Here is a 14,560-nt window from a genome sequence, read left to right as displayed (position 1 = left end):
CACACACACACACACACACACACACACACACACACACACACACACACACAATTTCCCTGTTTACAGTTCTGTTGAAATAACTACCTTCAAGCCACTTCTTCTAAATGTAGAACTACTGCATCCCTCTATAAACTTACATGTTAAACTCTCAAGGTTCCTGAACCTGAGGGGTGCACAGTCACCCCACACTGTCTGCACCTCTAGAAGATAAAAGCCAACCAAAGCTCACCCGGCACTCAACGGGAAGCTGTACCTTCATGACTCTGTCTCCCCAGGTTCCACATGTTGCATCCCGTTGTGACACTTTCCGCTGCTGGGCTCCCCAGACTCCCACAGGGTGGGTGGGGGTGGGTACTAACACTTGTATTCTCCAGTGTCTGCCTGATTCTCCCAGTCTCTGTCTTTGTCTCTGTGCATCTTTCTCATTCTGTCTCTTTCTCCGATCTCTGCTCCTGTCTCCGTTTCTGTGTCTGTGGCTGCCTCTATCTCTGTCTTGGCCTGGCTCTGTCTCTGTGTCTGTCTGTGTCACTGCCTCTATCTCTGTCTCCCTGTCTGTCTGTCTGTCTGTCTCTGTTGCTGCCTCTGTCTTTCTTTCTCCTCCATCCATGCATCCATTCATTCATCCGTCTATCAGTCTATCCTACTTTCCCTTTCCTTCAGCATCTGTTCTATACTAGGGAGTCACTAAAACATAAGAAGCTAGTAACAGCTACTCCAGGGTTCTCACCTCTAAAACCTCTCACAATGTGGGCAGCACACAGAAGCTAATGTCACCAGCGCACAGTCCCTACCAAGGGATAAGAACTGGGGCTGTGAGAGGCCAGGGCTCCTGCATATCACAGCCACCCCACAGCCTGTCCTGTGGGCTCAGCATCGAGGGGTGGGCACTGTCCCTCAGCTTTATGCCCCTCTTTGTGCACAAGAGAAATAGCCATACTGCAAAGAAGACGGAGAGACAGGACTTAAAGAAAGACACTGAACTCTGAAGGCTTTGTTTAACTAAACAGAACCGAATGGATGAAGAGAGCATGGACTGTGTAACACCGAGTCCACAGGTCCGAATCTGGTTAGTTAGGAGATGACTACAAAGAGCAGATTCCTATTCCCTCCAAGCTCTATGAAGTAAAGCTACTCAATTCTCTGCAAACAACAACATATCCCAGAAAACATTGTAAGTTGTTGCATTTTAAAATGTTTGAAAAGGTGTTCTGTATCTGCTGGAAATCTTTCAAAGCCAGTAAGATGGACAGTTTCCCTCTCAAGTGCTCTGATGAAATCAGAACACCTGGGGCTTAACCTACTCATCCAAACCCACCACACCGTCCCCTCGGTACACTCCCACGTCACAAGTGCACAGCTGGTCCCCACTGCCCTCTTCCCTCGCTGTGTTCTCACATGTCACACACTCCAGGTTTGGCCCCTCACTGGACAGCCCCTTCACCCACTTCCACTACACTGACCCCTCTCAGGGTGTTCTCACATGTCACAGGCTTACTGGAAAGTGCACTCACTCATGTCCATTACCCTGTCCCCTCGGTACACTCACCCATGTGACACACTAGTCTTTTGTCCCTTGACTGCACAGCACACTCACCCATGTCCAGCATGCTGTTCCCTCGGTACATTCTCATACATCACACGCCTGTGGTTTATTCTTTGACTGGAAAGCACACTAAGCCACGTCCACCGCACTGTCCGCTCATTATGGTCTCACGTGTCACTTGCTCGTAGCTTGTTTCCTTTCCAGACATACACACATGTCCACTACAGTGTTCCCAGAGCATCTTCTCAGACTCACTCCCATGGCTTCTCACTGACTGGGAAGCTCACTCCCCACGTCCACTACGCTGTCCTTAGTGACTTCTGCAACATCACATACTTACGATTTGCCCGACTAGATAGAGCACTGACACGTGTCTGCTGCACTGGCCCCGCTACGTCCTCTCACACCTCCGTGCGTGTGGCTTCTTCCCAGACTGGAAAGCCCACTCACTCCGCCCACGACACTGTCCCCTCAGTAGTCTCATGTGTCCCTTGTCCAAAGCCTGTTCCCTTACCAGACAGCCACACACACACACACACACACACACACACACACTACACTGTCCCGAGAATCTTCTCAGATCTCACGTGCTCGTGGCTTCTCACTGACTGGAGAGCTCACTCACCCATGTCAACTACGCTGTCCAATCAGCAACTTCTCCCATGTCGCAGGCTCACGCTTGTTCCCTCACAAGACAGCTCACCCACCTATGTGCACTACGCCGTCCCCTCAACAAGGTCTCACATCTCACACACTCGTGGTCGGTACCCTGACTGGGCGGCCCACTTGCCTATGTCCGCAGCTGTCCCTCTGGCATCTTCTAACATCCTGCACCCTAAAGGCTTGTCCCCAGCTGGACAGGCCACTTGCTCATGTCCACTATGCTGTCATCTCGGTCTAGCTTCCCACGACAAGCCGCTTTCCCACTGCACCACGCTGCCCCTTCAGCGTCCTCTCACGTCTCACACTTTTGGCTTTTCTGCCCCTGGCAGCCCACTCACCTGTGTCCACTGTCCCCTTGGTACCTCCTGCTGTGTCACACGCTCACACATGCTCACTGGTTTTTCCCTCATTGGCCCACTCGCCCATTCCACCACACCGCCCCCGTGGTACCTTCTCCTGTGTCCCACTTGTGGCTTTTCCCCTCACTGGCAGCCCCCTCACCTGTGTCCACTCCCTCCGCTCGTCCCTTGTACTTTCTCTCATGTCCCACGCCAGGGCCAAGGCAGCACAGGCTACTCCAGGCCATCTGTCCATCAGGTGGGCTTCTGCAGCCTCACCCTTCACTTGCAAGGACTTTGAGATGTGTAGCTGAGACATAAACCTCTGTTTATCATTTTCCTCCTGTGGACTCCTCATCCTCCTTCAGTCGCTAGGAGTCTTAAGTATTTCCCCTCCTGTATTTTGGTTTTCCTTTCTTCTGACATTATAGTAGCAGTTCCTTCCACCTGGGTGATTCATTCTGTTCTATGGTTGACTGCCCTCACGCTACTCATTCATTCACCGCAAGATGTTTGCACAAGCACCACGTCAAGTATTTGGAGGTGAATCACTAACTTATCCTGGGGGCTTTAGCAGACTGAACAGGAAACGCTTCAAGCCCTCTACCAAGCTGCACAACACACCCTACCCTACTACAGCTAACACAAAGTGGCTGACTTGTCTTCATGGGGGCCTCATTTGACAATGCGCTCAAACACTGCAGTACACAGAAATGACATCTCTTGTTTTCCTACACTAATCTGTAAACAGAAGCCAAGATAAAATCCAGCCCATGGGTAATTGCCATACTGGAATTCAAGCAGAAACAACTTCAAGGAGCCAAAGTCCCCCTTCACACTCCCCCAGGTCCCACCCCTGCTCTGTGACCCCTGACCTTACTCTATCATGGATCAAGCAGTTGCAGATACTGGATGTAAAATCAACAACCTACAAGATGTAGGTTGATTTACTTAACTCGTTTCAATTAAAGAGTAAGTAAGAAGTGTGGTTCTTGCTGGAAGCCAAGAATTTTGGCAGAGATGAGGAAGCACTGCCTTCAGATGACTGTGGGGATCGCTGCATGAAAGAATGTGAGAGATAAACTAAGCACATTTGTTAAAATCATTCTTGTTAAGGCCAGGTTTCCTATAAAGTTCTTATGACGTTTTTATACAAACTGCAAAATAAAGATGTGTTTTCATATTTTTCCATAACATCTCTCTAAAACTGCATCAGAAAACTCTAGTTATAAAAGGAGAACAGAAAAAGAAAAAGCGGGCAGGATCTTGCCACTGAGAAACCCCATCAGCTCTGCACTCCAGGGAGCTTCGCTGAGTCTGCTAAGTCTTACCTTGACATCCAGCGTGAATACGGTGTTTCCAGAACCGACTGCAATAACATGATCGTCTGGACTGAATCTCAAACACAGCACTTTCCCCAGAAGGGTGCTCATAACAGTCCCTCGAGGAAGCATCCCTAGAGGGAATTTCAGACATGAGCATCAGTTCATCAAACCTGCAACATGATATCACGTCATGAGAAAAGGGCTGACACCACAGTTCTGCATGTAAGTTTGTACGGGGAGTTCTAATGAACTCAAATATGATTTTGGTTCTGTTTTTGGCAATGCTAGGTCCTCAGACATGCTAGACAGCTACTCTATCATAGAACTACATCATCCTCAGTCCTTTTTATTTTCTTTTGAGACAGGGCTCACTAAATTGCCCAGGCTGGGCAGGAACTTGTAGTCCTCTTGCCTTAGCATCCTGAGTAGCTCAGGTTATAGGCATGTACCACCATGGAATTATGATTTGGGTTCCTTCAAAGGATCTAAACCAGCAAACACCAGTAAGTCTTCAAAAGCCTTCAGAACACACAACCTCTCTGCAGGGAGGTAGTGCGGTATCATCAACAACAGGTCTCTTCTGCTGGGCTGCAGGAATCTGGGGCATGCTGCACAGACTAAGCTGAGTGCCCCAGTTCTTCTCCCTGTGTTCACCCCAGGTCTTGCCACAGGATCTGCCCTTGTCACATTGGGTAGGCAGAGAGGCAGTGTGCCATCAGAGCCACCGCCTCTGGGGCTTTGCACCCCCATGAGGTCATCTCCAAGCCAGCCTGGGGTGACAGTGACAACCGTATGGACAAAGCTGGCCCAGATGACTGCAGCTTTGAGTTGAGCGCACACAGCAGCCCTCGACATGTGGACATAGGAGAGGGCTCCCATCTTCAAGCCCTGCTATGCAGCAGGGACAAGTATTGAGCCAGCAAGGTCCTTGAAGGGAATGATGCGTGTGTCTATGGAACGCAGGTGTGTCCGGGCCATCCTGTGGGCATGCTCCATGGCACATGCACCACACCAGCCTCCCTGACTGGGCGGCCCACTTGCGAACAGCCACCAGACAGACAGAGGCCGCTTCCCTCCATCTCTAACACAGCAGGTGAGCAGGAGGCACAGCCAGCCAGGATAGGGATAGGAGTTCCTGAAACTGCTGAAAGGAAGCATGTGCCAAGGGGACAGGCCAGTGGGAGGGGACCAGGTGCTAGGTGGCACCGAGAGGAGCCATGGCAGGAAGACATTTGGGCCAAGGTGTGAAGGGTAGGACAAAGCAGCAGTGAGTCTACGACGGAAGTTCCTGCAGGACCAGGCTACGCCGTCCCCAGGCTGGGTGTGGCCTGCAGTTTGAGAGACCTACAGTCTTCATTACCCACAATGTTTAGAGTAACCCTACCTCATACACTCAAACCCCTAGACATGGTCCCACCTAACCTATGGGTCTCACCTAGCGAAGCTGCCAGACCTACCTCACTCCACCCACACAGCCACCTTCCAGCAGAGGGCTATGTGCACCTTGAGTATTCTCCTAATCACACTCTTCTTATACTTACCCTCTTGTTCATTGAGAAGTTCAATTACCATTGATTTTGATTAGCTATGTTTTGTTTTTTGCCCCCGCTAGGCTTTCGTCTCTAATTTGCCACACTACAGAAGAATCCAGCTCCGTCCTTGTTTGGGCTCAGTAATACGCCCATGATACGAAACACGACGCATGCTGGCCGTGGGGGCTGCCCCCCGCTGCCCGCACATCAGGGCGGCCATGACTGGAATAAATTACAAGGCTATATAGGTGCAGAACAACAACAGTCTGTGATATTACGTGTTCTACTCATTCAGACAGACACACACCAATGGCCTGGATTCAGCCCTGGACTACAATGGAAGTGAGAAAAACCTCTCGAAGAATGAAACTGCTGCCCTCATTTGAAAAGAGGCCAAGCCTCTTCTTTTCAGTGGCCCGTTCCTTTCTGTGGTCAGAAACAGTAATCTTCTCTACCGGATGGACATCCTTAAATATGGGTGACTATGGACAGTTCGTTCCCACCACGTGGTACCAGAGTCAGACGGCTCCTCTGCTGAGAACAACACAAACAGCCCCATTGCGCCCTGTGCAGTACTACCAAATATTTGGGCTAGATGCCCCCTGAGCAAAGTCCATATACGTCATCTTGTGACTGATTGGTTTTCAAGGCCTGGAAGACGCTGGGCTGACTCGATGGTCCTCAGTGATTCTGCGGCCGCAATCTGTGGTCCTGGCTGCCCCTGGCTGGACTGGTTGCTGCACCTTGGATAGTCCCTATGTGCAACGGTGAGGAATAAAACTTCTTGGCAGTGCTGCCAACCTCCCTGGGTTCCAAACCAGATGGACCCACCATATGTTCATTTGTGTGACCGTTATTATTATGTGGCCTCTTATTTTCATTCTCTGTGTGGTATTAGAAGATGTTATATAGAGCATCTGACTCGATATTCTTAGAAAGCCCTGAATGACACTGCCAGTTCCTTGGGGCGTGGGCCTCGCTGTGTTAGAACCCAGCTTCCCAGTAACAAGGGGATACTCATGCTCTCATTATGTTCCCCACCCCGCCCCGTGTTTGCTCTCCCACACCGCACAGCCTGGAGCTCCCCGGGTACACACTTTGTCTGCCTCGCACTCTCAGCCCCGCCTCCCAGACCTGTGAGTCTTCAGCCAAACACGCAACAGAGGCCCAGGGACGGCCATGTGTGAGAAACACTCCGGCCTGCTGCACATTCCAAACCATGAAGTACGGAGTTTAAAGTGGGAACGTTCGGAAGAATAAGCCCCCAAGGCCGTGTCGCCGAAGTCAGAAAGGCGGACGGGAGGTGTGCCAGACAGCCGCACCCCTAACGTGGCCAAGGAAGTTTACAGGTGCGTCAGTCCCTTTAAATATTTTCAAATGACTTGTGCCTTTTTATTTACCTTGAATTATCTTTTCTCTGCACTCCTCCAGGTTCCACATCATAACAAAATCCTGCGACGCAGAACAGATGAGAGACGGGGTCTCTTGATTTCCAAAAGCGATAGCAGTAATTGACTGCAGATGTCCTTGTAGGATTAAAAGCTAAAAGATCAGAAACAAAACTATCAAAGTTACATACAATATCTAAAAATAAAAGAACAAAAGTATAACTTCAAAACATAAGAAATTAGGTAGATTAAAACTATCAAATATATGCATTGCCTATACTCTTTTGAATTTGCTCACAAAAATTCTGACTTCTGTACTCCTGGACAATCCTCTCGGGTGAGCCTTTCCACAGCCACCCCACCTCACTCACGGACAGTGATGCGGGCAGCACCATTCCTCCCTTTCTCCACAGTCTGCTAACAAACAGATGCAAGAGGAGTCCTCACTGCAGGCAGAGAGGGCCAGCTAAGTGCGCTGCTATAGAGGAAGCAGCTAAGCCAGGAGACACCCGGCCTGGGAGGCAAGTGGGCTGGAGGCCCTGCTGGCTCCTGCAGAGAGCAGGTGAGGCCGGAAACAGGTGCTGTGGGCTTGACACTGACACTTACGTGGAGGTGGCCAGTGTGCAAGGGCACTGGGGCCAGCAGAGGTGTGTGAGCAGAGGAACACAACACTGCTACCATGTCTTACTCCCTTTTCTTACTGCTGGAACAAAATACCTGGCACCAGAAACTCAAAGAAGCAGAGGTTCACTGTGGCTCACGTTCTAAGCTTCAGTCCACAACTGCAGGCTCCAAACAGAAAAAAGTAGGGCCGAGGGGCACAGTGGAAGAAAAGCGGCTCACCTATGGCAGGCAGAAGCAGAGAGCGAAGGAAAGTGGTGGCAGGGAGAGGGGCCCTTCCAGGCCGCTCTCCCAGGGGCCAGTCACTTCTGACCAGACCCCACCTCCCAACACCAAGCTGGCTGTAACGCTCCCACAGTCCAATCCCACACTACCAGCCCTGCCTCTGAGCACAGGAGGCTTTGGGGACATTAGCTATAAACCATAACACACTATTGTGCAGCAGAGACTAAAGGGGGATTCAGTGGGCCAGGGAGATGACGGGAATGTGCAAACTGTTCAGGGAGGACACGATACCGGCCCAGGCAGAGCAGTCAGTGGTGATGGAGATGAGAGAAGCAGAAGGATAGAAGACTCCAGGACCAATGGACATAGAGGGATAAAGAGAAGGACAACACACACGGACTCAGTGCAACAGACTGAAAGGATAGCATGAAAAGAAAGGAAATGCAAATGAAGGCAGGAAGAGACTCAGATGGGTCGGGACCATTTGGTCCATGGAAAGCAGATGCACATGCAAGTTGATATCAGATAAATAACAGAGATGTTATTCTAATGAGGACAAGGAAAGTGCCGCTTCTGATCACAGCAGGCTGGTTCATCTGCACCAATTTTTTGGGTAAGAATACTGGAAAAAGTTGTAAAAATAATAATAACAACAACATTCTTAAAGTATCAGAAAGCAATAGAGGTGCTAGAGAATTATGATACCAAGATCCTATAGAAGAAAACTGAAGAAGGTAACCCCAATCCCTGGGGGTACTTGTGCCATGAAGGTATGTACCATACAGTCAACTTTCTGACACTCCAGAAAATGCCAAGGAGAATCTGACCATTTATAGGGCTAAAAGAACAAAATAGTATATGTGCTTTTAGCCCCAAATGGTCAAATGTCTCATTTTCAAGACATAAGCAGAAATAGCCTACTGAGAGAATGACAAAGGCCACTGTCACTTCTACAGTACTTCTGAAACACAGTTGGGTGCCCTCATATTGGGAACTCTGCATCTTTCTAAAACAGTATGAATGGATTTTAACAAATTTTCTGCACATGTTAATAATCCCCAGCATTAGAATGGGAGGCTAAAACGTATAAAACTCAAAGATAAAGGCCAACTGAAAAAAGGACAGCTCTCACAAAAACTAGAGCCAGCTATGAACTACCTTGATCTCTGACTAGGGCAAGGTGGTTCTGGCATGCCCTTAGCATGAGCAACAACCAGCAGCAAACCTATATTCTGTCTGGGTGAAGAGGAAATCACCCAGAGTCTCAGCTTCTTGCTACATTTTCTCATATAACGTCCAGCATTCAATCAAAAGTGAGCATGTATTCAAGGAGACAAAACCATTTGATCAAAAACAAAGAGAAATAAGGTACCACAGAAAAATGGCACAGACTGACTCAAAAGTTAGATAAAATTTTTTTTAATTATAGCTTTTCCCACACATTTAAAAAGTTAAGTAGATACATAGAAGACTGATTTTTAAACTGAATCTAAGCAAGGGGAAGCAAGCAGCACATGCCAATAATTCCAGCTACTTGGAAGCCTGAGGCAGGAGGATTACAAGTTCAGTACCTGCCTGGACAACTTAGTGAAACACTGTCTGAAAATGAAAAGGGCTAGAGTTGTACCACACTGGTAAAGAATGTACCTAGAATGTCTGAGACCCTGGGTTCAATACCAATTACGAAAAAAAGACAATTAACTTCTACAGATGCAAACTAAAATGAGATGAAAAACAAATTCAGAGAATTAACAGCATATTAGACATTGCAGATGAAAGAATAATTAGATCTGGAGAAATAGTAATAGAAATTATACAAAGTGAAACATACAGAGTAAAGTCCACATACATAAAACAGAAAGGTTATCAGCGAGTGGTGGAAAATTTGAAGTGGCCTAATAGACAAGTAAGTGGAACATGGAAAGGTTGAGGGAGGGAATATTTAATGAAATACTGGTTGCAATTTTTCAAAATTTGATGAAAACTATGATCTCACAGAACTTCAAAAATAGATAAAATTACACCAAGACATATCACAATCAAATTGCTCAAAAGGAGTGGAAATTGAAAATCTTAAAAGCAGCCAGAGAAAAAACTGACAGACTGAATTCATAAAAATAACAATACTTTTGTAATTGGAAAGACAGTAGATCAACATATTAAAATACTGCAGAAAAACTTGTCAATCTAGGATTCTTTACCTAGTAAAAATATCTTTCAAAAACAGCAAAATAAAAGTTTTCAGGCAGAAAAAAGCTAAGATAATTTATCAGCATGAATGCTCTAGGAAAGAGGAAAATGCTACACAAAGAAAATGATGGACATCTGAGAAGCTACACAAAACAGGAGCACCAAAATGTTCCTGCCTTGATATATGTGTGAGATGTTTTCTTGATGCTTGAATCTCTTGGGTTGGAAGGTTTTTCACATACATGGAAGAAAAATGCATGGCAATAATGACACAAAGGCTGTGAAGGGAAAAGTAAAAGATACAACATGCTGACATTACTGAGAACAGAAAGTAGCCAAGGGAGAGGTCAATGCAAAGAATATCACCAAGGATAAAGAAGTCATATAGAATAAATGGAGCCAATACATCAAGAGGACACAAGAGTACTGAACATCTATGTGCTCCACAACAGAGTTTCAGAATGCATGGAACAAAATCTTAGAAGAAAGAAACTGAAAAATTCACAATTAAAGTCACAAATTTAAATACACCTCTCTTAAGCTAGGCGTGGTAGTGCATGCCTGTGATCCCAGCATTGGTGAGGCTAAGGCAGGAGGATCACCGTGAGGTTAAGGCCAGCCTGCACTACATAGTGAGATCCCATCTCAATAAGTAAATACATAAATAAGCAAACAAACAAACTGCTTTCAGTAATTGACAGAATAAGTGGACATAAAATTACCAAGAATATGAGACTTGAGGAGTAGTTAGCCAGTATGAGACATCTGACATTTATATAGCAAAAGACACAAACACAAAAATCCATACCCATTTGATTTGTAATAGCTCAAAACTAAATATAACCTAAATGTCTACCAATAGGAAAATGAATGAACAAGGTATAATATATCATGTAACAGGATGCCCCTCAGTAGTTAAAAAAAAAAAAACAGAGGCGTACCTACTGATAAATGCAACAATGCAGGTGACTGTCTGCCTTGTGGGAGAAGCTCAAAGAGTAAATAAGATCCAAAATGTACAACAGATACTGCAAAATGGGAAGAAACTTCAAAAGGAAAGAGAAACTTGGTTGGGGGAATGGAGAAAAGAAGGAGGGGAAAAGAAAAATATATATATAAATAATAGTTAAGATAGTTATACTACTAATTTCTCTTAGTTCATTGAAAAGAAAGGTTTGTGTTAATATTGTTTGGACAATTAAATGCTGATATCTTGTACCCTGAGTAACTAATTTAAAGATAACAATACACAATGTATTAACCACTGTTACCCTCCTGTTATCTTGTTTTGAAATTTTTTTCTCTTTAAAAGAAAAAAAGAAAAAAACCTACATGGATAAAACTCAATAATTCTGAAACTGGAAATTAAAGTGATAGGAGGCTTTTATTATTTATAACATATAAAAAACTTCTTCAAACCAACAGGAAAAGTACAGATGATACAGTGGGAAAATGGCAAGAGACCACCACCACCACAACAACAACAACACACACACACACACACCATACATACATGACAAAAGCAAATATCTAAAGGGCCAGTAGGTGTGCAAAAAGGTGGTGAACCTCATTCACCATTAAGCATTAAGGAACTGCAAACCATAATTAGGTAGCATGAGCCTCTCCTGCCCACCAACACAATTACAAGGAAAGGCTCACTGAGTCTCCACCTTCCTTGTGCCCGGTACAGACAGGAGATCCTAACTCAGAAGGCCCACGAACTGCTAACACCAGGGTTTGCGTTAGAGCCCACACTATGCATACCCTGCACCACCTGTGGTACTAGAGCAGGCAGTCCACAAACTGCTGGCACTGCAGTTCACATCTGAGTTTTACTTGGGCCCTGACCTCCTGGAGGTCACAGACACAGGTGGTCCATGATTACTGCCAGTGCAGCCCACATCTAGCTCCTGTGCATGCCCTGAGCTGCCTGGAGACACAGAATCAGGTGGTCCACAAACTGTTCACCTTGCGATTTGTGTCTGGGTTCTGCCTGCACCCTGATCTGCCAGGGGACACAGGACCACTGGTCTGTGATTTTGCCACCAGTGCAGCCTGCTTCTGGGTCATACGCATGCCCTGAGCTGTCAGGGGACACTAGATCAGACAGTGTACCATCGGCTGACATCACAGTTTGCATCTGAGACCTGGGAGAACTAATTACACTTCACCATCTGCTGGAAGACCCCAAACTAAGCAGCACATCTCAGCAGACACTGAGGGGCAAGCCTGACCACCAGGAAAACTAGGGACACTAGCGACCTTTGCTGAACTGCCAGGGAAGACGGAGAATGAGTGTTCTGCCTCCAGCATCAAACACGACAAGACAAAGGACTAAAACACAATCTCAGAATTCCACCCCACTCAGAACAAGTCCAGGAGACATCAACATAGGAGAACTTGGTAAACACATGCCTGAAATTGCTGAAATAATTGCAATGGAAGTAAAGAAACAACTCCATCAGGCCATAGAAGAGATCAGATCAGAAATAATCTCTCAGGCAAAAAATGAAACGACAATAATAATGAAAGAACTCAGCACATCTAAAGAAGAAATATATAAAAAAATAGATGAACATAGGCAACGGATGGAAATGTTAAATAAACAATACAGGAATGAACTAGAACACATGAAAGAGATTCAGAGACACCCAGGAAATTAAAGCTTCCATTGAAAGTTGGAAAAACCACTTGAATGAAGCCAAAGATAGACTTTGAAGACAGTGTGGCAACTAGCAATCATGAAAGAAAGGATCTCTTAAAATCAACAAGGAACCAGAAAAAAATCAATTGAACAGCTACAAGATGAGGCAAAGAGGAATAATGTAAGACTAATAGGAGTCAATGAAACAGCAGGAGGCAACACAAATGACATAAAAAGAATATTTGCAGAAATAATAGCAGAAAATTTCCCAAGCATGGAAACAGAATCTGATATACAGGTAAATGAGGCATATAGAAGTCCAGCTAGTCATAACCAAAATAAAACTACACCCTGACATATAGTAATCAAGATCCCAGATCTCGAGCAAAAGAACAGAATATTAAAAGCTGTGAGAGAAAAGAAACAGATCACCTATAAAGGAAAGCCCATCAGAATCACAGCAGACTTCTTAATATAAACCATCCAACTGACAAGAGCTTAGAGTGAAGTATTACAGGTCCTGAGACAAAACAGCTTCCAGCCAAGACTGATGTATCCTGCCAAACAATCCTTCAAATTCAAGGGAGAAGTAAAATATTTCCACAACAAAGAATAACTGAAGAACTTCATGAGTACCAAACCATCCTTACAAAGAGTACCAAAAGATATTCTAGACAGGGAAAAAAGTGACCACAATTTCAAGAACAACAATAGAAAGGAACCTTCAAGCAAAACAAGCAATTAAACAGGTAGAAAAAATAGGAAACCAACAGCAAGTAAATAATATGACAAGGATAAGCCAACACATATTGGTTATAACCATAAATGTAAATGGCCTCAATTCACCAGTCAAAAGAAATAGACTGGCAGAGAGGATTAAGAAACAAAAATGCAATGATATGCTGTATACAGGAAACACATTTTACTCAAAAGGAAATCCACAGACTGAAAGTCAAAGGATGGAAAACAATTTTCCAAGCAAAAGGAACACAGAAAAAAGCAGGTGTAGCTATCATGTTTGCAGACAATGTAAACTTCAAACCGAAAACAATTGAAAGAGATAAAGGAGGCCACTACGTACTTGTTAGGGGAAAACTGCAAGAGGAAGAGATAACAATCATAAACATGTATGCACCAAATATCAGAGCTCCAAACTATATAAGACAACTCTTAACAGACATGAAAACCAAAATAATTAATAACACTACTTTAATAGGGGATCTCAACAACCCTTTGACACAAAGAGATAGGTCAACTAGACAAAAAAATCAGCAAAGAAATAACAGAGCTGAACCAAATCTGCGAACAAACGGACTTAGCAGGTGTATACACAGTATTCCATCCCACAACATCAGAATACACATTTTTCTCAGCTGCACATGGGACTTTCTCTAAAATAGACCACATTCTAGCCCATAGAGCATACCTAACTAAATGCAAAAGAAATGAAATTATCCCGTGCATATTATCTGACCACAGTGCAATGAAATTAGATATTAACAACAAAAGGAACTCCAAAGGTTCCATAAATACTTGGAAATTAAATAACAACCTCCTGAATAACCAATGGGTAACAGAAGAAATTAGAGAAGCAATTAAAAAAATACTTACAAACAAACAAAAATGTGGATACAACTTACCGGAATGTGTGGGATGAATGAAAACAGTCCTCAGAGGGAAGTTTATAGCAGTGAACTCACACATAAGGAAAACAGAAAGAGAACAAATAAGTCGCCTAATGCTGCAACTCAAACTTTTAGAAAAAGATGAACAAGTCAAGTCCAAAGCTCAAAGAAGGGAGAAGATTATAAAGATCAGGGCAGAAATTAATGCAATTGAGATAAAGAAAACCCTACAAAAAATAAATGAATCAAAGCATTGGTTCTTTGAAAGAATAAATAAAAATTGGTAAACCACTAGCCAACCTTATCAAATAAAGAAAGGAAAAAACTCATATTCATGCAATAAGGAACGAAAAGGATGTAATCACTACAGATCCTACAGAAATTCAAAAGATCATTAATACCTACTTTGAAAATATTTACTCTGATAGGATAGAAAACTCAGAAGAAACAGACAGATTTCTAGATA

The 14,560-nt window shown here is 44.7% G+C and overlaps 1 protein-coding gene across 6 annotated transcripts in view; it reads right to left on the bottom strand.

Annotated features, from left to right (window-relative positions):
* The window catches only part of Wdr27 (WD repeat domain 27), a 194,417-nt gene that overhangs the window by 169,929 nt on the left and 9,928 nt on the right, over positions 1–14,560 (bottom strand). For all 6 annotated transcript variants that reach the window (XM_013510744.1, XM_013510748.1, XM_013510746.1 and 3 more), the window contains exons 3-4: positions 6,802–6,943; positions 3,876–4,000 (exon numbers count right to left, since the gene is read on the bottom strand). In XM_013510744.1, the coding sequence (XP_013366198.1) occupies positions 3,876–4,000; positions 6,802–6,943 (267 nt within the window). The remainder of the gene's footprint in view (positions 1–3,875; positions 4,001–6,801; positions 6,944–14,560) is intronic.

This window comes from Chinchilla lanigera, unplaced genomic scaffold, assembly GCF_000276665.1.
Source record: "Chinchilla lanigera isolate Chin_1 unplaced genomic scaffold, ChiLan1.0 scaffold00010, whole genome shotgun sequence".
Lineage (NCBI taxonomy): Eukaryota > Metazoa > Chordata > Mammalia > Rodentia > Chinchillidae > Chinchilla > Chinchilla lanigera.
The sequence above is the reverse complement of the archived record's forward strand: the minus strand, read 5'-3'. Positions and strand labels throughout refer to the sequence as shown.